At 47.0% G+C, this 27,198-nt stretch overlaps 1 protein-coding gene across 14 annotated transcripts in view; it reads left to right on the top strand.

Moving 5' to 3' along the window:
* Positions 1–27,198, top strand: part of TENM4 (teneurin transmembrane protein 4) — a 645,582-nt gene that overhangs the window by 582,096 nt on the left and 36,288 nt on the right. For 10 of the 14 annotated variants that reach the window (XM_083609383.1, XM_083609393.1, XM_083609391.1 and 7 more), the window contains 6 exons: positions 2,022–2,289; positions 4,184–4,327; positions 5,571–5,820; positions 9,714–9,734; positions 13,682–13,914; positions 14,887–15,041. In XM_083609383.1, the coding sequence (XP_083465509.1) occupies positions 2,022–2,289; positions 4,184–4,327; positions 5,571–5,820; positions 9,714–9,734; positions 13,682–13,914; positions 14,887–15,041 (1,071 nt within the window). The remainder of the gene's footprint in view (positions 1–2,021; positions 2,290–4,183; positions 4,328–5,570; positions 5,821–9,713; positions 9,735–13,681; positions 13,915–14,886; positions 15,042–27,198) is intronic. The other 4 variants (XM_083609392.1, XM_083609395.1, XM_083609396.1 and 1 more) reach the window with 1 other exon arrangement.

The raw sequence follows: 27,198 nt of genomic DNA on the forward strand, positions 1-27,198 counted from the left end.
CCAGTGATTGCCTAACTTTTTGCAATGTATCCTCTCCCACACACCCACACACACACATATAATCTAAGACCCTGCATTGGAAATGTGCACCAGAGATAGCCAACTTGGTGCCCTCCCGATGTGATTGGACTACAACACCCATCAGCCCAGACCGTTGGCCATGCTGACTAGGGATAATGGGAGTTAGAAGTCCCGGTACCATTTGGAGAGCAGTGCATTGGCTACCCTGTCTGCCTTCTGATCAAATAGAAATGTTTGCTGCGGCAATCCTTTTCGTTGGCATCCGTCTGTCCCGAGAGACAACAGAGTGTGCCTCGGGGGGGGGGGCGAAGTTAAACTGCTGTGTTAGTGGCACCGACGTGATATCCCTGGAGTGTTTATTGAGGTCCTGGGCTGCCCAGATGACAAGACACACACCCCCTCGGCCTCGTTGATGTGGTCCAAAAGAAAGCAGAGCAAGACGTTTGGCACCAGTTTGGCTGCAGGAGTTGCCGGAAGGAAGCATACAAGACGCCGTCCAAAAGCCTCAGGGACTCCACTCCAGATTTGTGTAGGTTTATTCCTTAGGACTGTTGACTTTGTCCATGGAGCTTTTTGGGCAGGGATACTGGAGTGGCTTGCCAGTTCCTGCTCCAGGTGGATCACGTTTGGTCAAAACTCTCCACTATGACCTGTCCATCTTGGGTGGCCCTGCACAGAATAGCTCATAGCTTCTCTGAGTTATTCAAGCCCCTTTGCCACGGCAAGGCAGTGATGCATGAAGGAGGATCTTTGCCAGCAAAGATCTGCCAACAAACGTCCGTATAGTTAAAGCCATGGTTTTCCCAGTAGTGATGTATGGAAGTGAGAGCTGGACCATCAAGAAGGCTGATCGCCGAAGAATGGATGCTTTTGAATGATGATGCTGGAGGAGACTCTTGAGAGTCCCATGGACTGCAAGAAGATCAAACCCATCCATTCTGAAGGAAATCAGCCCTGAGTGCTCACTGGAAGGACAGATCCTGAAGCTGAGGCTCCAATACTTTGGCCACCTCATGAGAAGAGAAGACTCCCTGGAAAAGACCCTGATGTTGGGAAAGATCACAAGGAGAAGGGGACGACAGAGGACGAGATGGTGGGACAGTGTTCTCGAAGCTACCAGCATGAGTCTGACCAAACTGCGGGAGGCAGTAGAAGACAGGAGTGCCTGGCGTGCTCTGGTCCATGGGGCCACGAAGAGTCGGACACGACTAAACGACTAAACAACAACAACAATTCCTTAGGGTCCTGAACCACCTGTCGGGGAAGACCATTTCACTGTCAAACAGCTCTTACTGTCAGAAAGTCCTTCCTGGTTTTCGTTTTGGATCTCCTTTCTTGTAGCTTGAAGCCATCGGTTCGCGTCCTACCCTCCAGAGCAGGAGAAAACAAGCTCACCTTGTAGAAGGAGCATTGTCCTCAAGAAATCTCGAAGCCTTGAACAAACGAAAACAAATGCTTCTGGATCTTCAGGTTACTGGAACAAAATTCCCCGCTGATCACAGGGACGCTGTTAGATCTGTTGTGTGTGTTCATGCAAATAAAGACATCCATTATGATTCATGGTGCCATCATGGTTTTTTTGTAAATATAATTGTAATTTTTGCAATTGTATGTTTTTAAAACCTTTATGCTGTCTTTTAAATTGTTGCAACCCTTTGTGGGACCTTAGAGTGAAGGGCATGTTGATAATAATGATATCACAGTTTTGTTTATACCAACTAAGAAGTCCTGCTGAGTTCAAGGTATGGCTGGATAAGATTGCAGCCTGAGAGTGATGTGCATCTCTTAGCTTCGAAAAACAAGCCTATAAATTATTTTTACTTATCGGTGTGTCTTACGTGGGTGTATAAAACCAGAGTTCTATCCATGAAATCAGTTTTCTTTCTTCTTCTTTTTAAGAAACGCACATAAACATCTCATAAATCGCAGCCCTGCGTATGTTTCTTTTCCTGCTCGGTATGTGATATAATAACACACTTTGGCGTGATGCTTTTTTCCAGGCCTTGCAAGAAGAGATTAAAATCTCGGGCAGCAAAATCAAGCTGAGTTACTTGAGCAGCCGTACGCCCGGCTACAAATCGGTCCTGAGGATCAGCTTGACCCATCCTACCATCCCGTTCAACCTCATGAAAGTCCATCTCATGGTAGCCGTAGAGGGACGCCTGTTCAGGAAGTGGTTCGCTGCCGCCCCGGATCTCTCCTACTACTTCATCTGGGACAAGACTGACGTCTACAACCAGAAGGTGTATGGGTTATCGGAGGCCTTTGGTAAGACTTCACTCTCCATCCCCTATCACATGAGCTTGCCCATCCATTCAATTGGCCGATGCCCTTTTGCACCTCCAAATACCATCTGGCAGACAAACACACTAGAGCAGGCATAGGCAAACTCGGCCCTCCAGATGTTTTGGGACTACAACTCCCATCATCCCTAGCTAACAGGACCAGTGGTCAAGGATGATGGGAATTGTAGTCTCAAAACATCTGGAGGGCCGAGTTTGCCTATGCCTGCGCTAGAGGGCTTTTGCCGGCGCTGCTCCTGATCTGTGGAACTCCTTGCCCCAGGACATCCACCCAGCTTCCACCTTGTCGATTTCTTGGCACTTCTAAATACCGTTTTATGTTTTGCATGCCTTCGGCCCAGCTCATAACTCATTATTATTATTATTGCCGTATTTTTTGCTCTATAAGTCTCACTTTCCCCCTCCTAAAAAGTAAGGGGAAATGTGTGTGCGTCTTATGGAGCGAACGCAGGCTGCGCAGCTATCCCAGAAGCCAGAACAGCAAGAGGGATTGCTGCTTTCACTGCGTAGCGACCCTCTTGCTGTTCTGGCTTCTGAGATTCAGAAAAAAAAATTCTTGTTTTCCTCCTCCAAAAACTAGGTGCGTCTTGTGATCTGGTGCGTCTTATAGAGCGAAAAATACGGTATTTTTCCCCTGGCTCTTTTGGGTGTATGATTTATTCTTTTTAATCTGCTGCTCCTTGTTCTTCTTTTATGCTTTGCTTGGCTTGGTTTTGGGGAGGGCTGATTGCTTTTAAACGTCTGGTGTAAGTCACTTCCAGGGTTTCTGTGACGGCAGGAGGGAAAGGTTGTTGTTGATGGTGACAGTCCCGGCCCCATTAAGTTGGAGAACGGGAGTGGGCTGGAGAATCTTAGTTGCTTCCTCCCTTCCAAGTGGAAAAGCTGAGCCAGCCTACATCCACGACTTAAGCAATTATCATGGGCAGAGCAAGGAGTATTGCTCAGCCTGCATTTTTTTACCATTTGCTGGGAACTGCAGGTAGGGAGCATGTGACTGGCCACTATGATAACAAGATACCGGGCTAGATCTGCCTTGGGCCTGATCCTGCAGCAACTTCCTTCTTTCCTTACACTCCATAACTGGGGTACCTTCTGTTGCCCCCAGACAAACATCAGCCTCCAGGCCCTGAGAGAGAGGGAGTAAGGAGCTTTCCCTCACTCGCTGCTCACCTGCTTAATCTACCGTATTTTTTGCTCTATAAGACTCAACTTTTTCCCTCCTAAAAAGTAAAGGGAAATGTGTGTGCGTCTTATGGAGCGAATGCAGGCTGTGCAGCTATCCCAGAAGCCAGAACAGCAAGAGGGATTGCTGCTTTCACTGCGCAGCGATCCCTCTTGCTGTTCTGAGATTCAGAATATTTTTTTTCTTGTTTTCCTCCTCCAAAAACTAGGTGCGTCTTGTGGTCTGGTGAGTCTTATAGAGCGAAAAATACGGTACATGTGGATTGTCCTAAAACACAGCATGTTCTCTTTCTGCGTTTAGTTCTTTTCCCTCCCGTCCTGCATCAGTGGACATCTCTGCCCACTAAAGCAGAAAAAAAAGCACAAAATGCAAATCGGAAGACCTTGAGCGTTCCGTGTCTAATAAACACATCCCTGATCCGGCCATTTTAAAATCATTAGCGCATTTGTTCAACACCTATTACTACGCTGACCTTTTTTATAATGCTCCGTAGCCTTTAAAGAAGGATGTTCTGCATGGATGTGACGATGTTTTAAATAAGTAGCTGCTGTAGCCTGCAGAAATCCCCTTCTCGCCAACCCGGCCACCCAATTAGAAACCTCTGTTCTATGCTGAGCGTGCACTTCTAAGGCCATTAAGCTGCTGGTCTCCATTTTTCTCTGTCTCTCCCTCCCAGTTTCGGTGGGCTATGAATACGAATCGTGTCCGGACCTGATCCTGTGGGAGAAGCGAACGGCGGTGCTTCAAGGTTACGAGATTGATGCTTCCAAACTCGGAGGATGGTCTCTTGACAAGCACCACGCCCTCAACATCCAGAGCGGTGCGTCGGTCTTCTTGGCCCCAGTTTCCTCCTCCCCACGCCGCCCCAACTTGCAAATAATAAAAATAGCACAGGGGTTGACACAGTTGCACGGCAAGCGGTAGCTTGATCGCCATTAATAATTCAGCCCAAACGAGAGAGGGGGGCGCACACACAAAGTGTGCGCGCACACATACATTGCTAACAAATTATTTATTGCAACCTACATATGGTGCCAACCTCTTTGGGTGTGCATGCGGGGAGCGACTGGACTCTGCAAATCCCTTGCAAGCGTTTTCCTTCTGGCAGAGATTGCCCCGAGTGCCACCGTCCTTCTAGAGCAAGCGTTTGAATTCCGGTGCGTCTGGGATGAGCGGAGGAAATCCAGGCACGCAGACTGGGGGTGGCCAGCCTAAAATTCCCTGGATTTCCTCTGCTCATGACACGCAGGTGCGTCCTTTAAAGGAGCTGCATTGCAAAGATGCCTGAGCAGGACTAGAGGGAGGTAGATCTCAGGGGGACAGCAAGGGACCTGTGCTGGGAGATCTAGCAGAGCAGTTGTTTCCTGCGTGGCTGGTGGCTCACCAACACAAAATTTAAAAAGGTAAAGGTACCCCTGACCATTAGGTCCAGTCGTGGCCGACTCTGGGGTTGCGGTGCTCATCTTGCTTTACTGGCCGAGGGAGCCGGCATACAGCTTCCAGGTCATGTGGCCAGCATGACTAAGCCGCTTCTGGCGAACCAGAGCAGCACACGGAAACGCCTTTTACCTTCTCGCTGGAGCTGTACCTATTTATCTACTTGCACTTTGACATGGTTTCAAACTGCTAGGTTGGCAGGAGCAGGGACCAAGCAACGGGAGCTCACCCCGTCGCGGGGATTCGAACCGCCGACCTTCTGATCGGCAAGTCCTAGGCCCTGTTGTTTAACCCACAGCGCCACCCGCGTCCCAACACATAACTAGAGTGGGCCAATAGAGGCTCCTGACCTTGACAGGGGAGCAGAAGGTACTAAAAATGAGATTTTTGAAGGATCACCCATGATATCATGTTGCCTTTTGACTTGGTCAAAATTGGTTGTGTTTTTAAAGATGTTTAATTAAAAAGTACTATTATTACAGTCGTACCTTGGTTTTCTAAGAGCCTCGTTCTTGAACGTTTTGGCTCCCGAATGCCGCAAACCCAGAAGTGGCTGTTCCGGTTTGTGAACAAACCCTTCGCAGTAGAGTCACCCTCTCTCTGTTTTGCATTCTGTTGCTCTCCAGGTATCCTGCACAAAGGAAATGGGGAGAACCAGTTCATCTCCCAGCAACCACCTGTCATAGGGAGCATCATGGGGAACGGCCGCAGGAGGAGCATATCCTGCCCCAGTTGCAATGGCCTTGCCGATGGGAACAAGCTTCTGGCTCCTGTTGCCTTGACTTGCGGCTCGGACGGAAGCCTTTACGTCGGGGACTTCAACTACATCCGTAGAATCTTCCCCTCCGGAAACGTCACCAACGTACTGGAATTAAGGTTAGGAGGGGATAGATCTGTCTATTACTGTGTCTCTTTTGAATTTGTGCAGCCATTATATAATAATAATAATTTATTATTTATACCCCGCCCATCTGGCTGGGCTTCCCCAGCCACTCTGGGTGGCTTCCAACAAAATATTAATATACCGTAATGCATCAAACATTAAAAGCTTCCCTAAACAGGGCTGGCTTCAGATGTCTTCTAAAAGTCTGGTAGTTGTTCTTCTCTTTGACATCTGGTGGGAGGGCGTTCCACAGGGCGGGTGCCACTACTGAGAAGGCCCTCTGCCTGGTTCCCTGTAACTTGACTTCTCAAAGTGAGGGAACCACCAGAAGGCCCTCGGCACTGGACCTCAGTGTCCGGGCAGAACGATGGGGGTGGAGACACTCCTTCAGATATACTGGACCGAGGCCATTTAGGGCTTTAAAGGTCAGCACCAACACTATGAATTGTGCTTGGAAACGTACTGGGTCCATTTCATCTCATTTTTATGCTAAACTATGATTTTTCTTTTAAGCAACCCAAACAAAAATCCATGTTTTAAATGCATATTTTCTCCCTCTCTCGAAATGTGCATTTCTAAACGTATTTTATCCTAAAATCCAGAGAAGTGCAGAATCCGAGGGACTGTGACAACACAGCCTGCACATTCAAAATCTGCAAAGAGCCAGTTCCACAAGCCCCCCAGTTCTGATAGCCAGCTTGAGCTCCGACTATTATGGGATCCAGTAGCTAAGTGAGAGCAAAACTTTGCAATGAAAGGACGGACAGGGCAAATGGGGCACAGGGAAGGTTTTGCCTGAGAAGCTGAGCACGCTGCAAAATTAACATGCAGCCCCAAGGAAATGTCTAATATTGGAAGGGTAGCAGGGGTAATGGGAACATTAGAGAGTCATTCATAAGTAGGACAGCAAGTTAGCTGTGATTTATAGGTCCCAAACCTTCCTGAAGCTGCCTTCTTCTTCTTGGCCGTCCTATCAACTCCTTGCAGAACAGGGACAAGTTGGAAGGGACAGTGCAAGCCAATGGAGAGCTCTGCAGATCATAATAATAATAATAATAATAATAATAATTTTTATTTATACCCCACCCTCCCCAGCCAAGGCCGGGCTCAGGGCGGCTAACAAGCAATAATAAAAACAAGTTGAATGAATACAACTTAAAAACAAGATTAAAATACAACATTAAAATATTGAAACATCAAAATATTAAAATGTAGCCTTATCGCAGGAGGAGAAGGAACAGAAAAAATAAAGGGGGGGGGAATCAAATTGGCTCCAAGCGGAACAACTCTGTCTTACAGGCCCTGCGGAAAGAAATCAGATCCTGCAGAGCCCTGGCCTCATGAGACAGAGCGTTCCACCAGGCCGGAGCCAGTGTTGAAAAGGCCCTGGCTCTGGTTGAGGCTAATCTAACTTCCTTAGGGCCCAGGACCACTAGGGTGTTGCTGTTTATGGACCTTGAGGCTCTCCGTGGGGCAGACCGGGAGAGGCGGTCCCGTAGGTACGAGGGTCCTAGGCCATGAAGGGCTTTAAAGGTTAAGACCAGCACCTTAAACCTGACCCTGTACTCCACCGGGAGCCAGTGCAGCTGGAAAAGCACTGGGTGAATATGCTCCCATGGCAGGGACCCCGTGAGGAGCCTCGCTGCAGCATTCTGCACCCGCTTGAGTTCAATAAGTTCATAGAAGCGGGCAGGAAGCCTCTTTAGGGATTTGAGGGTGGGCTTTCTGCCCTCAAAAATAATGGAAATGCCATTGAAAGGAATTCTCCCCCTGTGTGCTTCCCCTGTGCCCATATTAGTGGAACGGCAACAGCGCTGAGAAGCTGCCAGAAAGATCTGTCCTTGACTCCTGCGACTGTCTCGAAAACGCAAGCAAGGGCTGTCACTGAGCCATAGAGTGTTGGGTTTTAATATTGTGCAGCAGCAGAATCCAGCGCAATAGTTGTGCTTCACAGAAACTCCTTGCACAAGTGTTTGTGCAACCTGCTGTTGCGTTCTCTTTGTGCAACAACATCCCAGCAGAGCAAGTAGTACACTTAAGGTGGCTTTAGTGTAGCACTAATGCAACCCATAATGTCCACACATCTAGAGATTGTGAAAGGGTTCGTTCCAAGCCTACCTTCGCTTTGAGTCTGGTGCTTCTAAAGAAATTAGTCCAAACCAGACAGGAGCCTACTTCCAAATTTCCTTTCCTAAGCACTCAAGATCCAAAAATTCTGGAAAGGAAGTGTTGCAGTCTTTTCCCACAGCCCAATTTCAAGCTAATGTTTGCTTCCTTAGTTAGCATTTAAAAAATAATAATGCAGGGACAAAATTGCAGGCACATTAAGTGGTATAAAACCACTTTGAATATGGTGTTATTAAGCATCCGGTGTTCAGGACCTGGGACTCTTAGAAACAAAAAATCTGGACTGAGACTGCTTTGGGTAAAGAGGTTTGCTTTAGAATAGTTTCCTTGCCCATGATTCCATGCAAACTGCAGCTCTTCCTACCATAATTCTCTGTAAATCCTCGGGTGGACTAGCCTATGCTTAGCTCAGGTCTGGTCTGGATCAATCCTGGTCTAGACTTTACAAAGCCATTCCTAAATCAGATGAGATCATATCGGGGAAGAAGGAGCCATGTTCAGTGGGAGAGACATGCTCTATGTGCAATAGGTCCCAGCGTCAGTCTCCAGCATCACTCCTTCCAAGTAGGCAGCAAGTGTGAGAAAGACCCTGGGGAGCTGTTGCCAGTCAGAGCAGACAACACTGGTCTAGGTGGGCAAATAGTCTCAATCACTTTAAAGGCAACATTCTGCCCAGCCCAGCCCCCCCCCCCAATCTTTTCCCAGATCCTCAGAAGAACAACTTACTTCCTTGCCTCCAAAGTAGGCATACTCTGGTATGAAAGCAAGCCGTTTCTGTTTCTTTTGTGCTTAAACACCCAAGGATCAAGGAATTATTCAAGGCCCACAGCTGGTCTCGGCTAATGGCCATCCGGGGAAACTCTGGCTTTTTGGAGGGCGCAAACATTTTTAAAAACTCTGTGCCTTTTTCAAAGCGTGTTCCCTTGGAGATGACTGCCATTTCAGTGTGGTTTCTTCATAGGAGCCCCTGTTTTCCAGAGGGCTGTAAAACGGGTTTTCAGAAAAGTTTGCCGCGAGGGAAGGTTTGTAACTTTTGTTAGGGAACAACGACAGCAACAAAAAGCAGCCTCAACCTCAGCGCGGCTCTCCCCTCTCTCTCTCCTGCGGCTGCTTTTTGAGCCTCGCTCAAACATTTTTTTATAAAACGTTGACGTGCGTTGTTGGCCGCAACGCTGCAGCTGCTAAATTGCCTTTCTGTAAAATGGAAGAAGCACGCTGACCGGTGGTACGAACACGAATGCTCACAGTATGGGGCCTGTTCGCACAGTTGTTCTGTGCATTCATGAGGACACGGCGGTGAAAAAGGGGAAAGGTACCCGGTCCACCATGTGCAAGGAGGGCTGTGTGAGTCGTCCCTAAAGCGCCAGGGAGATCTGTCTCGAGAAACGACATCTCAAGACGGAGGCGACCGTGGGAACCGCGGACCCCGTGACAACTGCTCTGCATCCCTCCGTACCTAAGCTGCAACTCCAAAGGCATCCAGGAGATCACTTTCTCTCCTCGCCCCCCCCCAAGTGATGGGCAGCAGCAACGTATAAGGCAGCTCCTCTGGCAAATAATCTCCATTATGAAATGTATCAGTGTCAGGCTTGCTAAATCTTTATTTATTATTGCCTTGTACAATGTGGTTGTTACTGTCAAGTTTTCAGCCTGCTAATAATGCTTCGGAGCTCAGCCGCTAACCTCTCTCTCCTCTCTTCTCTCTCTCTTTCCTCCTCCTCCTGTCTTGTTCTTCCTTGCTTTCCTGCTCTTCTGTCAGAAATAAAGATTTCAGACATAGGTAAGCCAACAAGCGGACAACCGTCGCTTTCTCTCCCTTCCTCCGTTGCGTGTTCTCTCTCGTTTATTACTTCTTGCCTGTTGAGCTATATGTAGATGGTTGTTTTTTTTTACATGGTGTATGGATTATTTGTCAAATGATATTTTATTGCTAGATGCCACACACACACACACACAAATTACAGTGGACGCTCGGCTTGCGAACGTGATCCGTGCGGGATGCACGTTCGCAACCCGCAGCGGTGCGTCTGTGCATGTGCAGGTTGCGATTTGGTGCTTCTGTGCATGCGCGATTTAGCGCTTCTGCGCATGCGCGGCCGCCGAAACCCAGAAGCAACCCGTTCCGGTACTTCTGGGTTTTGGCGGTCCGTAACCCAAAAAAACACAGCCTGAAGCATCTGTAACCTGATGACTGTACAGATGAAACATGCCTTGCAAAGAGGAGTAGAGAAATGCCTGCAGGATAACAGCTACTAGCCAAAATGGTTGTATTCTGGCTCCACTATTGGAGGTGTTTTGGCTCTGAATACCACTTGCTGCCCATCTCAAGTGGAAGGAGTGCTCATGTCTGGCTTCCCATTGACATCTGGTTGACCATTGTGGGGACAGGATCCTGGACTCGATGGGCCATTTGGTCTGATCCAGCAGGGCATTTTTTTTTATATTCCTAGGTACTTTTCTAAAATCATGCCCAGGACATGCCAAGATGATGTGCTTTCTGCACTTCAATGGTCTTTTCTGCCGGAGAGAAATGTTTGGAAGAGAGATCTCTTACTCTCTGGTAGCAGAGTTAAGCACAATGGTGATTGCTCCAAACACATTACAACTTGGTTAGATCTACATCTGCCCTCATCCACCCATAAATGGACATTCCCCACAAAAATACCTAGGTTAGAATAAATCACAGAGATTTCAGACTGCTTTGGGTATCAAAATGTTGCATTTGTTTACGACGTTGTTGTATGGGGATCCAGATATCTTAAACCACTTATGCAGGGAGGGGAATCCGACTTTCCTAGCACAAATAAATATTTGTTGTTGCTGGGGGTGGGGAATATGATCCTCTGTTGTGTGTGTGTGTGTGTGTGTGTGTGTGTGTGTGGTGCTTGTGTGCCTATTGAGACATAAGTGGGAAAATATTTTCAAGGGAGGCCCGTCCCACCAAAGCCTCGCTTACTGGGGTTGGGTGGTGATGGCTTCCAGCAAAAATTTGCCGGGGTGGGTAGGGCACCCACAGGGTCGCCGCCCCACAGGATTTTGCCACCCAAGGCAGCTGGTTCATTCCACCCCATATGCGGGCCAGACCTGAGGGTTTTGGTCCCCCATAGTTACATAAAAATGTGGCCGAACTCCTTTTCCTTTTTTAAACTCTGCACTGATTGAAATTTGGTTGGGCAGCCAGATCAAATTAACTCAAGAGGTGGACCTGGCCCGTCGGCAACTACCTGCCCGTCACTTTTCTGAGGTGAAAAATGCTTTTTCTAGAAGGCCGCCAGGGGAGACTTGCCGGCACCTGTCACTCCTCCACACCTGAAGTGGTTAGAGGGGTCACATTGTCCAAATTGTCTGTGTGTCATTGTGTGTAAATCACCGCCACGGCCTCGTCCAATTTGACGAGAGGCTCCGTGGAAAGTGCTTTTGAAAGTCTTGGAGGCGAACGAGGTGCTGGGGAATGTCAGCCGGTGGTTATTAATGTCTCTACGGCCCACCTCCGGTGATTATGAGCCGCTCAAGAGCTGACTGACATTCAGCTGAGCCTTGCTGGAGAAGAGCCGCAAACTCTTTTGGGGGCCTGATAAAAATGGATGGCGGATTCCCACAGGGCACCTTCCCCCCCAACACACACACACAAAGTGGATTCTCAGGTTGAGTGACGGGCAGGTAAATGAAATAATACCCTGCCAGTTTGCTGTCATCGAGAAGGAATACAGATGGAGCCCAAACTGCCATCCCGAGTCGCTGAAGGTCAGAGTATTTTATTTAGCAAGAATCAGTGTCATCGTGCGCAGATGAAATCTGCTCAGACTTTAATAAGGTAAAATCACAGGGGGATATTCTGGGATAAATCAGATAGGTCTTTCCACAAACACCCCTCTCTTCTGCCCAGCTCCCTCGCTCTATGGAAAATGTACTAAGTTAATTCAATAAGCAGGGCAGAGGAGAGAGGTATGATATATATATATATTTTCTACAAATTGAGGGATTTAGAGCATTTGGGAGAGAGGTGAGAGAAAAGGGCAAGGTTATGTAAAATGGCCGTTTCTAGTAAGGTACATGGCATGAGACTTGAATGAGCCAGGTGGGACGCTAGCTAGGTAAGTAATTTGCAACATGTTCTTTGGGTGGGTTTTGTTTTTGTTTTTACAAAATTAAGGCAGTGGCTGGACTTGCATGCCATGATAGGCCAGGGTCCCTGACTGAGGCCTCATCTGCACTATAGATTTAAAACAGTATCATGGCACTTTCAACAGCTGTGGATTCCTCCAAAGCAGGGATCAGCAAACTTTTTCAGCAGGAGGCCGGTCCACTGTCCCTCAGACCTTGTGGGGAGCTGGCCTATATGGGGGGGGGGGTTTGGGGGAGTGAACAAATTCCTATGCCCCACAAATAACCCAGAGATGCATTTTAAATAAAAGGACACATTCTACTCACGTAAAAACATGCTGATTCCTGGACCGTCCACGAGCCAGATTTAGAAGGCGATTGGGCCGGATCCGGCCCCCGGGCCTTAGTTTGCCTACCCGTGCTCCAAAGAATCCTTGGACCTACGGTTTGCTAAGGGTTCTGAAAGTCACTGGGAGACTCTGGTTCCCCTCAATAAAGGGCTTATCCACACTTAATCTTTGTTCCATATTTCTAGACACAGGTTTGAGCTTCCCTGCCGCTTTCCCCGCGAAAACCTGAATTGCCATTTGCTCCGATTCAGCAGTAGAGATCAGGATTTCTTGGGGAAAGTGGTGGGGTTAAACAAAACAAACCAAAACACGCTTGGAGATGAACCAGGAAAGTGTGGATCTGTGCCCAGCAAAATGTGAGGCGAAAGGTAAGTGTGGATGAGCCCATAATCTACAATTCTCAGAGATCTTCAGAAAGAGGGTTGGAGCAGGGAGGCTGGTTTCTCAGGGAGCAAAAAGCCACAATCCCAAGTCTGGATGTACAGTGGTGCCTCGGGTTAAGTACTTAATTCGTTCCGGAGTTCCGTTCTTAACCTGAAAATGTTCTTAACCTGAAGCACCACTTTAGCTAATGGGGCCTCCCGCTGCTGTCACACCGCCGGAGCACAATTTCTGTTCTCATCCTGAAGCAAAGTTCTTAACCCGAGGTAATATTTCCGAGTTAGCAGAGTCTGTAACCTGAAGCGTATGTAACCCGAGGTACCACTGTAATAGGAAGCCAAGTGTAATCATAGCCTCCTAGTTTGTTTCACCTTCTTTCTCCAGGGAAAGAGCAAAGTGGGAAGAATCCAACACCATGCTCTAGCATGTTGTTTGTGCATAATAAACCGAGGTTATTGTAATGTGTGGACGCAGCCACTGGACTGGGCGCTCCACATAACTCTGTGAGCATCCTGCCCTCTGTCTAGTGACATAACCTCAAGGAATGAATAAGGATCAGATCAGAGCTACACACGAATAAAGTGAGACCTGAATCTCACAAGTCTCACTCTTGTGCCTCAGCTTTCGGGGGGAGGAGTCCGAAAAACATTGCACGGTACATAAGAGCCAAGTGTCAGGGGACAAAAGTTCATTGTTCCTCCTCCTCCAATAATGGGAGCACATTCTGGCTTTGCCCTCAGGCAATGTGTGAACTTCATTTGACATCGCCCGTATAGCCAAACCTGATTGGCTGCATGGTGCTGTGACATCATCGCACCTCCAGCGGGATTCCTGATTGTCGTCCTGAGAATGTAGGAACAAGTTCAATATCCCGCCTCCTTTGTTTTTGCAGCCATAGCCCCGCTCATAAGTATTACCTGACCACGGACCCCATTTCCGGATCCATCTACCTCTCCGACACCAACAGCCGCCGTGTCTTTAGAATCAAGTCGATCACCGTGGTGAAAGACGTTGTGAAGAACTCGGAGGTGGTGGCCGGAACAGGAGACCAGTGTCTTCCCTTTGATGACACACGCTGCGGAGACGGTGGGAAAGCGACTGAGGCCACACTCACAAACCCCAGGGGTAAGAGGGGCGGCCGTTCCTTAGCAGAATGCGGTGGCTTCAAAACAGGCAGGTTGGGTTGACCTAGGAGGTTTTACTTTTTAAAAATGGGGCGACCCAATGCCATTGATCTTTAGCTGGCAGCCCTGCAGATGTAATTTTAGTTGGTGTATGTCAAGGGCTCAGCCAAGCAGAGTTGGTTCACTTTCGAATTATCTCGTCACTACATGTAAAACGGTTGCTGCAAACGTCCTTATCCCAGCCTTCCAGGAAGTGGGAGAATCTTTTAGGCTGCCTGCAGGGCAACCTTGACAGGTGGGAGGGGCAGCCCCACCTGCCAATCACATGACATCATGTGATTGCGCCATAGTTCCCTTGAGCCGTGCCTGACAGCCATGCATTGATGCCAAACACATTTTCGGAACAAACATGCATTTGTGTGTTGTTGTTGTTTTTGTGTGTGTGTGTGTGTGTGGATAGATGATTGATAGATAGATAGATTAGATAGATAGATAGATGATAGATGATAGATGATAGATGATAGATAGATAGATAGATAGATAGATATAGAGGGATGCGGGTGGCGCTGTGGGTTAAACCACAGAGCCTAGGACTTGCTGATCAGAAGGTCAGCGGTTCGAATCCCCACGACGGGGTGAGCTCCCGTTGCTTGGTCCCTGCTCCTGCCAACCTAGCAGTTTGAAAGCACGTCAAAGTGCAAGTAGATAAATAGGTAGCACTCCGGCGGGAAGGTAAACGGCGTTTCCGTGCGCTGCTCTGGTTTGCCAGAAGCGGCTTAGTCATGCTGGCCACATGACCCGGAAGCTGTACGCCGGCTCCCTCGGCCAATAAAGCGAGATGAGCGCCGCAACCCCAAAGTCGGTCACGACTGGACCTAATGGTCAGGGGTTCCTTTACCTTTACCTTTATAGATATATATAGTGAATTTCTTTCTGCGCAGTTATCCAAGCTGGGTTTGTTTCCTCTTCGCAGGCATCACAGTCGACAAATTTGGGTTCATCTATTTTGTGGATGGCACCATGATCCGGCGCATCGATCAGAACGGGATCATCTCAACGGTGCTCGGTTCCAATGACCTAACATCCGCCCGGCCTCTGAGCTGTGACTCAGTCATGGATATATCCCAGGTATTTAAGGCCCCTTCATTCCTTCTCCACTGTCAAAACTGTGCGTCATCTGCCACGGCAGAACTTCTCCATCTCTTGTCTGGCAAGCCAATTACCTTTTCCTCCTCCAGGCACCTTTTCCTTACAGGCTGCGCTGCCTTCTCACTCAGAAGTTGGAATGTTTGTGCATATTCTGTCGTCACCGTTTAGGAATTGAGGCAATGTGCAGAGCATGCTAAAAACAACAACTAAAAAGCAATTCAGAACAACTCCAAAAAAAATTAAAAAATAGAATATACATTGTTTTAAAGAAGATACAAAAAATTGAGGTTTTTCATCCAGCACGTGTCATGTATCGACAGGAGTGCTTTTCCATATTTGCAGCAAAGCAGGCTTCTGACATCTTAGGAACCTGTAGGAGAAGCTTCCCTGCAGACTGCAGTGGGTCACCTTCTGAGTGTGTAAGGCAAGCACCCCCAAACTCGGCCCTCCAGCTGTTTTGGGACTACAATTCCCATCATCCCTGACCACTGGTCCTGTTAGCTAGGGATGATGGGAGTTGTAGTCCCCAAACAGCTGGAGGGCTGAGTTTGGGGGTGCCTGGTATACGGTCTTGAGCTACGTAAGACCTTTTATGTTAATATCAAAATCCTGAATTTGGCCTGGCAGCAGATTGGCAGCCATTGCAAATACCACAAACAAGGTGTATTTGTACCAGTTTGCCCCTTGATCTGCCCTAACTGGCCTGCAGACAGCCCCCAAGAGCAGCCCCACATAGAGGGCATTGCAGTCATCTGCCTTGAGGTTGCCAACACATGGGCAACTTTGGTGAAGCTATTGCGTGGCATCACTACAGCTCAATAGGAAACGCTTCCGCAAAGGTTCTCGTGGGCTGCCACAGCTCTGCTCATTCCAAAGTATCCACCACAAATAAATCCTCTTCATTCCTGTCTCACGACCTTCCAATATCTTCATTTTTGGCCTGTCTGCACTGAAATCAGCATTCTGCAATGTTTTTGGAAAGAAGGTACATGGGAACTCTCAATCTGCGGCGCCCTCAAACTGCAGTAATGTAGGGATTCCCAGCTGTATCATCACACATTTGCAGTCTGGGAAACCGGATTAACCGGCTGAGTGCAGAGGTCTTCTGGGAGCGGAAACGGCCTGATTTGTCTCCTTATTCTCAAGCCACTTCCTGTGTTCCAAGCTGGGCTTTAAATGTCCCTTTTGACTGTAAGCACTCTGGACAGCGTCTTTGTCACATCGGAACAGCAACTGGCACACTGTGTGCACGCAATCAAAATTGTGGAACTGGAGACCTGCAAATATTTTGCTGGTTGTGTCAAATTCATATGCATTTTTATTTCCTTTCCTTAAGTTCATCCTTTACCTGCATGGACCGTTCAGCTGCCTGTCCCCTAGTGTTCATGAAGTTGTTGTTGTTTAGTCATTTAGTCGTATCCAACTCTTTGTGACCCCATGGACCAGAGCACACCAGGCACTCCACTGCCTCCCGCAGTTTGGTCAAACTCATGCTGGTAGCTTCGAGAACACTGTCCCACCATCTCGTCCTCTGTCGTCCACTTCTCCTTGTGCCCTCCATCTTTCCCAACATCAGGGTCTTTTCCAGGGAGTCTTCTCTTCTCATGAGGTGGCCAAAGTATTGGAGCCTCAACTTCAGGTTCTGTCCTTCCAGTGAGCACTCAGGGCTGATTTCCTTCAGAATGGAAAGGTGTGATCTTCTTGCAGTCCATGGGATTTTCAAGAGTCTCCTCCAGCACCATAATTCAAAAGCATCCATTCTTTGGCCATCAGCCTTATTTATGGTCCAGCTCTCACTTCTCACTACTGGAAAAACCATAGCTTTAACTATACGGACCTTTGTTGGCAAGGTGATGTCTCTGCTTTTTAAGATGCTGTCTAGGTTTGTCATTGCTTTTCTCCCAAGAAGCAGGCATCTTTTAATTTCGTGGCTGCTGTCACCATCTGCAGTGATCATGGAGCCCAAGAAAGTAAAATCTCTCACTGCCTCCATTTCTTCCCCTTCTATTTCCCAGGAGGTAATGGGCCCAGTGGCCATGATCTTCGTTTTTTTGATGTTGAGCTTCAGAACATATTTTGCTCTCTCATCTTTCACCCTCGTTAAAAGGTTCTTTAATTCCGCCTCATTTTCTTATTTGTCTTGTTTACTTTTCACCTGCAACAGCTTTTGCCAACCTGGGCCTTCCAGAGATTTTGAACTGCTGCTCCCATTGCCCCCAGCCAGCAGGTTAGATCTGATGTTGTAATCTAAACATCTGGAAGACACCAGGTTGGGGAAATTGTTCCGTAGTAACAAAAAAGCCCATTCCTAGCTCTTGTTCAGGTTTTCCCCTCACCTTCCTTTCTCATTCGCTTCTCATTCTCTTGCTTCTCTGACTCCTCTTTTTCTTTCCTCCTCTGCCTCCTTGGCTTGTTGCTGTTTAGTCGTTTAGTTGTGTCCAACTTTTCGTGACCCTGTGGACCAGAGCACGCCAGGCACTCCTGTCATCCACTGCCTCCCGCAGTTTGGTCAAACTCATGCTGGTAGCTTCGAGAACACTGTCCAACCATCTCGTCCTCTGTTGTCCCCTTCTCCTTGTGCCCTCCATCTTTCCCAACATCAGGGTCTTTTCCTCTTCTCATGAGGTGGCCAAAGTATTGGAGCCTCAGCTTCTGGCTTAGATGAGCCTTTTGCAGCTGCCTTCTGACTTTATCCCCATTTCCTTTGTCCTGTCTTTTACCACCTGCCTTCCAGTCTTGAGATTCATCTCAAGCCTTTTCACTTTTTCCAGCCACTGAACTGCTTTGTCAACGTTCCGCCCTCAGAATATGAGCATTCTCTGACATCACTGCAGCTCAGCCAATGGCTAAGAGACTACTGCAGTTGGCAATTTGTGTCACAGAGAGAGAGAGAGAGAGGGGGGGGTGAATAGCCCAATGGTTGCCATTAATTTAATTTGATTTTGAATTGATTTTAAAATGAATTGATTTTAGAATGCTGTGTTGCTTTTCTAGTTGTTAGCCGCTCTGAGCCTGGCTTCGGCTGGGTGGGCGTGTTATAAATAAATTATTATTATTATTATTATTATTATTATTATTATTATTATTAGGAGTCAGCATATACATCGCAATGCAGCCTAAATTCAAAATGGCTTCAGGTCTTCCATTACATACACAATTCATTTGCTCATCGGAAGTACTTTTTCTTTCCGTATGTGTCGGAGACTTCCTAAATTGGACACAGTGCATTTTGGAGTGGGACTGGTTCAAATTAATATCTCAGAAACAGTGGTTGAAGTCTGTTCTGCCCAAATTATCAACAGCAGGAAAACGAAGAATCTTGAATTGCTTCAGATTGCAAATGGCTTTCATGCCGGGCTTTTTCAGTCCAGCTGCTCAATTTTTATTTTTATTTTTATATATAGGGGAAAAAAATCTATTTTGACACCTGCATTTCTTAGCACAAGATAGGCAAACTGATGCTGCTCAGGGCTCGGTTTTCAGGGGCACTGTCCGTCCCGATAATCAGCACCAGCCTGGAGCCATAACCTCTAAATCTGCCAGGGGTTGCACGCCTCAAATAATTATTATTACGGCTTGGGGGATGAAACTTTGTTCTGCGGAACCACAGTTCCTAGCTGGAAAGCTTGAGCACTGTAAGTTAGGCACAATAGAAGTCAATGGGGCTTTTTCTTTTCTTTCCACAACCACCCATGCAATTTCCAGGCATCCACCTGGCACCTGTTCCTTTCCTTCTTTCTCCCCCTGATTTGATAAGATTGCTCCCGCTCCATTGTGGCAGCTACCCCACCGTCTGCCATTTATGAGCGGGATAAAAATTACAGCCCTACAAAAGTCACCTGCCTGGTGGACCAGAGGTAAAGTTTGATTGTTAAAAAAAAAAATCTTTCTTGGCGAACATTGTGGTTTCCCTTCTGTAAGCAAGGGCCTGATATATACTTAGGCCTGTGATTTCCTCCACCATCTCTCCACTCAAACTAGATTGTTATTTTTTAAGTCCTCTTTAAAAGCACCACCAAACTACAGTGGTACCTCGGGTTACAGACACTTCAGGTTACAGACACTTCAGGTTACAGACTCGGCTAACCCAGAAATAGTACCTCAGGTTAAGAACTTTACCTCAGGATGAGAACAGAAATTGCACAGCGGCGGCAGTGGGAGGCCCCATTAGCTAAAGTGGTACCTCAGGTTAAGAACTCTTTAAGGTTAAGAACGGACCTCCAGAACGAATTACCGTATTTTTCGCTCTATAAGACACACCAGACCACAAGACGCACCTAGTTTTTGGAGGAGGAAAACAAGAAAAAAAATATTCTGAATCTCAGAAGCCAGAACAGCAAGAGGGATCACTATGCAGTGAAAGCAGCAATCCCTCTTGCTGTTCTGGCTTCTGGGATAGCTGTGCAGCCTGCATTCGCTCCATAAAACGCACACACATTTCCCCTTACTTTTTAGGAGGGAAAAAGTGAGTCTTATAGAGCAAAAAATACGGTAAGTTCTTAACCCGAGGTACCACTGTACAGCTTGTTTAGTTATCTACTGAGCCTTTGGAATGGCTGCCTCTAGACCTCCTCGCACCAGCCTTCCCAGCTAGAGAAGGTGTGCAGGGAATGTAACACAATAATAGCTCTGATGTGGCCTGACTTGCCCATTGATCCTTTCTTCTTTCCCCACAGTAGCCAGCTTTGAGGGAATCCCACAGCAGGAGTGCCAACTTGGCCCTGCAACTGTGGGTACCCGGGACCATGGGTGCCATGCAGCGTGCACTGAAATTTGTGGGTTCCCGGCCCCTTCATGGGGAATTTTGTGGGTGCTCAGGCACCCAGAGCTCAAAGGTCCATGAACAACCATAGTTTAGAGGTCCCGGACCCTAAGGAAGTCAGACTATCCTCCACCAGGGCCAGGGCCTTTTCAGTGATGGCTTCGACCTGGTGGAATGCTCTGTCCCATGAGACTAGCGCCCTTCAGGATTTAACCTCCTTCCATCGGGCCTGTAAGACAGAGCTATTCCACCTGGCTTTTAATTTGAATTCAGCCTGATCTTTTATTTCCCTTCCCTCCCCCTCCCCTTTTTATGAAGATTACCCGCTCTGAGACCCCACAGCTAATTTTCCCCTGGCCTCCTCGCTGGCCCAAGTAGGACTAATTCAGCCAGCTAGCCCTGGGGATTATCTAATGCTTATTTCCCCTAAATTGATTTTTGAATTTTATTGTTATTCATGTTTTTATAATGTATTTTATGCTGCTGCTTTTATAATTAAGTGTTTTAAATTTGTTGTTAGCTGCCCTGAGCCCGGTTTTTGAATCGGGAAGGGCGGGGTATAAATAAAATTATTATTATTATCATTATTATTATTAAAGGAGTTGGCACCTATGTCCCAAGCTATGGCAGTAACAACACACCTCTGTTTCCTTGCCGCCTGGCAGATACTGTTATTTAGAGATATACTCTCTTGGGATGTGGGGGTTCAGCTAACATGGCTAAATAGCTGTTGATAGACCCCTCTGTGGATTTGTCCAGCCCCCTTCTTAAAGCCATCTAAGCCAGCAGCCATTTGTCTGAACATACACAACATTGTATGCAATTCCCCCTAATGTAATTCACTTTAGTATGTTATATATATGCATGCTAACGGGCTAATGGATTGAGGTTGAATCCTGACAAGACAGAAGTACTGTTTTCATGGGGACAGGGGACAGGCAGGTGTGGGGTACTCCCTGGTCCTGCATGGGGTAACTGTGCCCCCTGAAGGGCCAGGTGCGCAGCCTGGGAGTCATTTTGGACTCACAGCTGTCCATGGAGGCGCAGGTCAATTCTGTGTCCAGGGCGGCTGTCTACCAGCTCCATCTGGTATGCAGGCTGAGACCCTACCTGCCCGCAGACTGTCTCCCCAGGGTGGTGCATGCTCTGGTTATCTCCCGCTTGGACTACTGCAATGCGCTCTATGTGGGGCTACCTTTGAAGGTGACCCGGAAACTACAACTAATCCAGAATGTGGCAGCTAGACTGCTGACTGGGAGCGGCTGCCGAGACTACATAACACCGGTCTTGAAAGACCTACATTGGCTGCCAGTACGTTTCCGAGCACAATTCAAAGTGTTGGTGCTGACCTTTAAAGCCCTAAACAGCCTCGGCCCAGTATACCTGAAGGAGTGTCTCCACACCCATTGTTCTGCCCAGACACTGAGGTCCAGCTCCGAGGGTCTTCTGGCAGTTCCCTCACTGCAGGAAGTGAAGCTACAGGGAACCAGGCAGAGGGCCTTTTCGGTAGTGGCACCCTCACTGGGGAACACCCTCCCATCAGATGTCAAGGAAATAAAGAACTACCAAACTTTTAGAAGACATCGGAAGGCAGCCCTGTATTAGGAAGCTTTTAATCTTTGACATTTTATTATTTTTGTTATATTTTTCTGGAAGCTGCCAAAAGTGGCTGGGGAAACCCAGTCAGATGGGCAGGGTATTTTATTATTATTATTATTATTATTATTATTATTATTCCAACTGAACTTTAGGAAGCTTTATGGTCCATCATATTTCCCCAGCTCCCAAGCTTTCCCCAACTCCATCTCATCGTTGGTTGCATTTTGAAGAATGCATACAATACGTCTTCTCTATATAGTCCTTGCAAAAGCTTTTAGAAAGCAGCCATCTGGAGCCCAGGCTCTCATTCTTCCTTCTTTCAAAGGCGATGGACCCGTTTTCGAGTCGCCCGCTTGCATCTCGCAGATGCTGGCGAGAGGTCTCTTTAAAACCACCCCGGTTAGGGAACTCTCCCTTCTTTCATCCTATAAAGCTGCTCTCGAGGTCTCTTCAGTCAGTGCCCCTCAGGCAGTGAGGGACCAGCAGCCATAAAATATTTAGCAGTCGTTGTTGACAAGGAATTGGTTTTAAGAAAGGGAGGGGGCTGGAATTCCCTCGCCGTTTCCAAATAAACTTACATTCTTGATGCTAACTCAAGGTTGCAAGCGTAGTAGCAGGCGCTCAGAAGGCTGTTGGCAAGGCAGAGAGGCATGCATTATTGAAGGGGAAACCACAAGCTGTCATGTTTTACTACAGGAAGGGTTAAGGAGGGCCAGGAGCCAAAAGGAGGGGGGGAAAGAGAGACCAGACGCAGCTTTGTCGGTGGCCTAGTTCCCACTGAGGCAGTAAAGCTAAGTTGTTGGGTGGTACCATTCCAGAGTATAGGTAGGACTGATCTCTCGTCTACCTGAAGGGATGGTGGTCTCCATCTCTCTCCATCTCTCTCTCTCTCTCTCTCTCTCTCTCTCTCTCTCTCTGGCTCTGTCACTACCAAAGAAATATAATAAACGAATCAAAAGAGAACCTACCCAAGTGACGCTGTCACAAAAACCCAACATGTACACGAAGTAGAAGAATATATCTCTCTCCCCTTCTTCCTCCCCAACCTTATACAGTGGTACCTTGGGTTAAGAACTTAATTTGTTCCAGAGGTCCGTTTTTGTTTTTGTTTTAAATAATTTTTATTAACCGACCAATCAAATCAAATCAAATCAAATCACATCACGTAAATTCCGAATTACAAAGCCGAATTTTAAATTTTTGTTGAGGGGACCCATATTTCAAGTTCCGAAGGGGGATTCCGATCATCTTCTTGCTACCGCGTTAATATCCAAATCAGTCCAAATAAAGTTCAGAATTCTATCCAGTCTTATCTTGCTGTTTCCACAGCTCATCTTGTTCATACATTTTTTTCTTTTTTCCTTATGATCTCTTCTGGTAATCTCCTTAAGCAGATAAACACCAATTGTAATCCTGTGTGAATTTTTCCGTTCGTCCAATCCTCATATCGAGATGGTTTCCATATATCATCGCTTTCATAAATAACATTGCTCTTTCCATCATTTATCTCGAAAACTGTCGTTCTTAAATCCCTCTGAGGAGTCTCACACACAATATAAAAACAGCTCTATTTCTCCTCCCAGACTCAAGTCCTCCGACAGAGCTTGCCAATATGGCGACGGTATTTTTAACTGCGTCATTCCAAAGCTCTTGTACATTCCACGATCTTCTTAAAACATGCTTTGGTTAGAAAATTTATCTCCACACAGCCTTAAATCCACAGCTTAAGTCATTAAATGACATTTCTGACTTGTGAGGGGGGAGGATTCTTGTTTAATCACATAGAGGAAAGAAAGGAAAGTTTTTCCCCCTCCCCCATCCAGTCCCTTTGTCATACCGAGTCTTGGCGTATCTTCTCATGATTTATGCTTGTTCCTCCGACTCGTCTTGTTTATCAGAGATCTCTTCAGTTAGCAGTCTTTACTCCCCTCCTTCCTTGAAATATGTGCATTCGCTTCCTCCTAATTGATTCTTTTGAAGTTCTTGCAGCTAGTGGCGCGGATCAGAGACAGCGTCCAGGAGCGCTGAGATCCTACAGGAGGGCATTCTGCCTAGTGCCCCATCCCCACAAATTTGGGGGTGGTATAGGGCACAGCAGGCAAGGGCAGCCCCCCCAACCTTGGGGGGGGTAGGGAGGCTATTTACTCCCATCACAGCCTCCTAATTACCTTGTGTGGGTCGGAGAGATGTTATTGTCAGCCATCTTCCGATGCGCCCCTAGTGGCCCCTCCCAGAGGTCCGTTCTTAACCTGAAACAGTTCTTAACCTGAAGCACCACTTTAGCTAATGGGGCCTCCTGCTGCTGCTGCGCCGTTGGAGCACGATTTCTGTTCTCATCCTCAAGCAAAGTTCTTAACCCGAGGTACTATTTCTGGGTTAGCGGAGTCTGTAACCTGAAGCATCTGTAACCTGTGGTACCATTGTACTGCATAGAACAGTACAGTCATACCTTGGGTTGAAGTAGCTTCGGGTTGAGCGTTTTGAGGTTACACTCTACAGCGACCTGGAAGTAACAGAACACATTACTTCTGGGTTTCACCACTCGCGCATGCGCAGATGCTCAAAATGACATCACGCGCATGCGTGGAAGCGACGAATCGTGACCCGTGCATGTGCAGACGCGGGTTGCATTCGCTTTAGGATGCGAACGGGGCTCCGGAACGGATCCCGTTCACATCCAGATGTACCACTGTAATGTCTAGGCATGTCATATTTTGAAGATCAAAAAAGAGGACACTGTGATGACTCTCTATTTTAAATGCCCCTACTATACGTAGGCTATAGAAGCTGTGATATATTGTTGAGTGGGGCAGGAGAAGAGAAGAGGGAAGCAAGTCTTCAACCACCAGTTATATCTCATCCAGAAAGTATAGCCAGAGACGTTTTGGCAATTTTTAAAAAATCCACCCAGACAGAAATTTTACCTCTGGGCCTGGATATCCTGGATTGTGCATTGCGTTAAGCTAGATGTCCCGTCAAGCTGCCTCCGATTTAGCAATGCTGAGTCCGAAAGCTTAGGAAGAACAAAACTTTCAAAGAAACCCCGTAAAAAACCCTTGCACCTAGAAGATGAGATGCCAGACCAAAGGCTTCTAACTTAGCTCTCTCCATGACATACCGGTTTACTATCTGCAGGATATTTGATGTTGTTTATTTTATTTTTATTTCTTTTCAAATATTGCTTTGCCGTCTTGCAGGGGGCAACATGTTGGCTATTTGCAGTTTAGTAGCGCTGCAGAGAGCTTGCTGGGGAGACCATGCATTAAAAAGGGACTCAATAATAATAATAATAATAATAATAATAATAATAATAATAATAATAATAATAATAATAATTATTATTTATACCCCGCCCATCTGGCTGGGCCTCCCCAGCCACTCTGGGCGGCTTCCATAAAAACCAAAAATACAGTAAAATATCACACGTTAAAAACTTCCCTGAACAGGGCTGCCTTAAGATGTCTTCTGAATGTCAGGTAGTTGTTTATCGCTTTGACATCTGCTGGAAGGGCGTTCCACAGGGCGGGCGCCACTACCGAGAAGGCCCTCTGCCTGGTTCCCTGTAGCTTTGCTTCTCGTAATAACTTAAACAAGGTTTTAATAACAAAAACAAAAACTCCTTATACACTAAATACATCAACAACAAACCAGACCTAACCACCAACCCACCCCCCAGGGTAATGGGAGAGCTAGGTGCTGCTCCTTATATACTATACCCAATTACTGACACAGCTCGATTAACACAACTCAGCAGCACCTGCTATGTTTCACAGCTGTAAGACTGGGTCTCGTTATTTGCCCTGGCCCTTAAAGACATACACAACTTGTGAAATAATAATGAACCTTCACATTTGAAAGTGACCATTCAACACAATGTGCCTCCGAGGCAGCAGCACCCTTAAATAAATGAAATGGAGAAAATAAAATACAGTGGAACCTCGGGTTGCGAACGTGATCCGTGCGGGAGGCACGTTCGCAACCCACAGTGTTCGCAACCCGCAGCGCCGCATCTGCAACCCAAAAACACGTAACCCGAAGCCTCTATAACCCGAGGTACCACTGTATTTCATTCAGGTGAAACTAGAACGCACTAAAACAGCAGTCTGAAGCCATTTCACAGCCCAGCACAAACAATTTAAACAATTAAGGAGTGTGGGGGGGGGAGGGCATTTTAAACTAGCAGCAGCAATTTAATAAACCATTAAATAATCAGAAGCTCGCCAGCTTGAAATTAATGGGTTTTCAAAAGCCTGTTTAAAAACCAATACAGATGTCCAAATGTATATACTTGGGGGGAGGTCTCCCCACTGTATCTGGTGCGTGCCAGTCTAATTAGAGAGAAGAGCATTGGTTTACATGGGCCTCCATTGGCATTCTGAAGGGGAGCAGCCCAGGCATCTATCCACGACCTCAATGAGAACTAGACACATGACAGTAGCTTTTGCTTAAGATGGACAGGTGAACCCACCTTGCAGCAATTTCTTTGGGGTCTACACAAGCTGGTAAGCTGCTGCCGTTCAGGGCCAGAAGATAAGGAGATGTCACCTAATTAGGGCCGGGCTGGAGGGACGGATTCAGCTCGGTTCCTATTTAAAGGCGGATCTTATCCAATTTGCATTTTCTAAAACATGTCGCGAACTAAAACACAACCATCTCTTGATTAGGGCTGAGCCAAAACAGTCATCTTAATTTTTTTGCTCATGGTTCTTGTCCGTTCTTCTCTTCAGCCATGATGGGAGGGGGGGGGAACTGCATTTAAATCAATATCTGCTTTTCACTCTGGACATTCAGCCACTCTCGTGGTGAGGATCCCTGGATCCTGAGCTGAAATGACACATGGCTTCATGCTTCATTTGCCAGGGATCCTGAGTCACAATGAGCCCTTCTCTATAATTGCAGGATGTGCTTCGAATTTAAGAGTGTGGCAGTTTGGGTTTAAAGGGCTACGATCAGGACCTATCAGAATCTTAGTATAAGGACCCAGTTCCCAAACCCGTTTCTCTTATGCTGTTCTACATTGTGTTTCAAGTCACAATGTAGAACAGAGTCCATTTAGTAAGTAATGCATCTAATTAAAAAAAATCCATTTTATTTTATTTTTAAAAATATTCTAATTAAAAGAATTCCACGTATACACTCTAGTACATAATTACGTTTTTTTGTTTTGTCGACTTCACATCCCGCTTTCCATGGTGATTTTGTTGTTGTCTCCCCCTTTGCTGTTGTTTGTCTCTTATGTCATAACAATATTACAGTATTACTAGGCCCTCCAGATGTTTTGAGACTACAACTCCCATCATCCCTGACCACTGGTCCTGTTAGCTAAGGATGATGGGAGTTGTAGTCCCAAAACACATGGAGGGCCGAGTTTGCCTATGCCTGGTTTAACCCCACCACTTTCCCCAGTAAAACCTGATCTCTACTGCTGAATCAGAGTAAATGTCAATTCAGGTTTTTGCGGGGAAAGTGGCAGGGAAGCTCAAACCTAGCTAGGGATGATGGGAGTTGTAGTCCCAAAACATCTGGAGCAGGCTTCCTCAACCTCGGCCCTACAACTCCCATCATCCCTGGCTAGCAGGACCAGTGGTCAGGGATGATGGGAATTGTAGTCTCAAAACATCTGGAGGGCCGAGGCTGAGGAAGCCTAATCTGAAGGGCCGAGTTTGCCTATGCCTGTCCTAGAACCAGAAATATTTCCTTGCTGGCCACCGTAAACAGCAGGAGGGGTCAAGAGCTAGGAAGTAACTGCCGGGGGGAGAAGCGGGCACTCAGAGA

This window comes from Podarcis filfolensis, assembly GCF_964270895.1.
Source record: "Podarcis filfolensis genome assembly, chromosome: 4".
NCBI lineage: Eukaryota > Metazoa > Chordata > Lepidosauria > Squamata > Lacertidae > Podarcis > Podarcis filfolensis.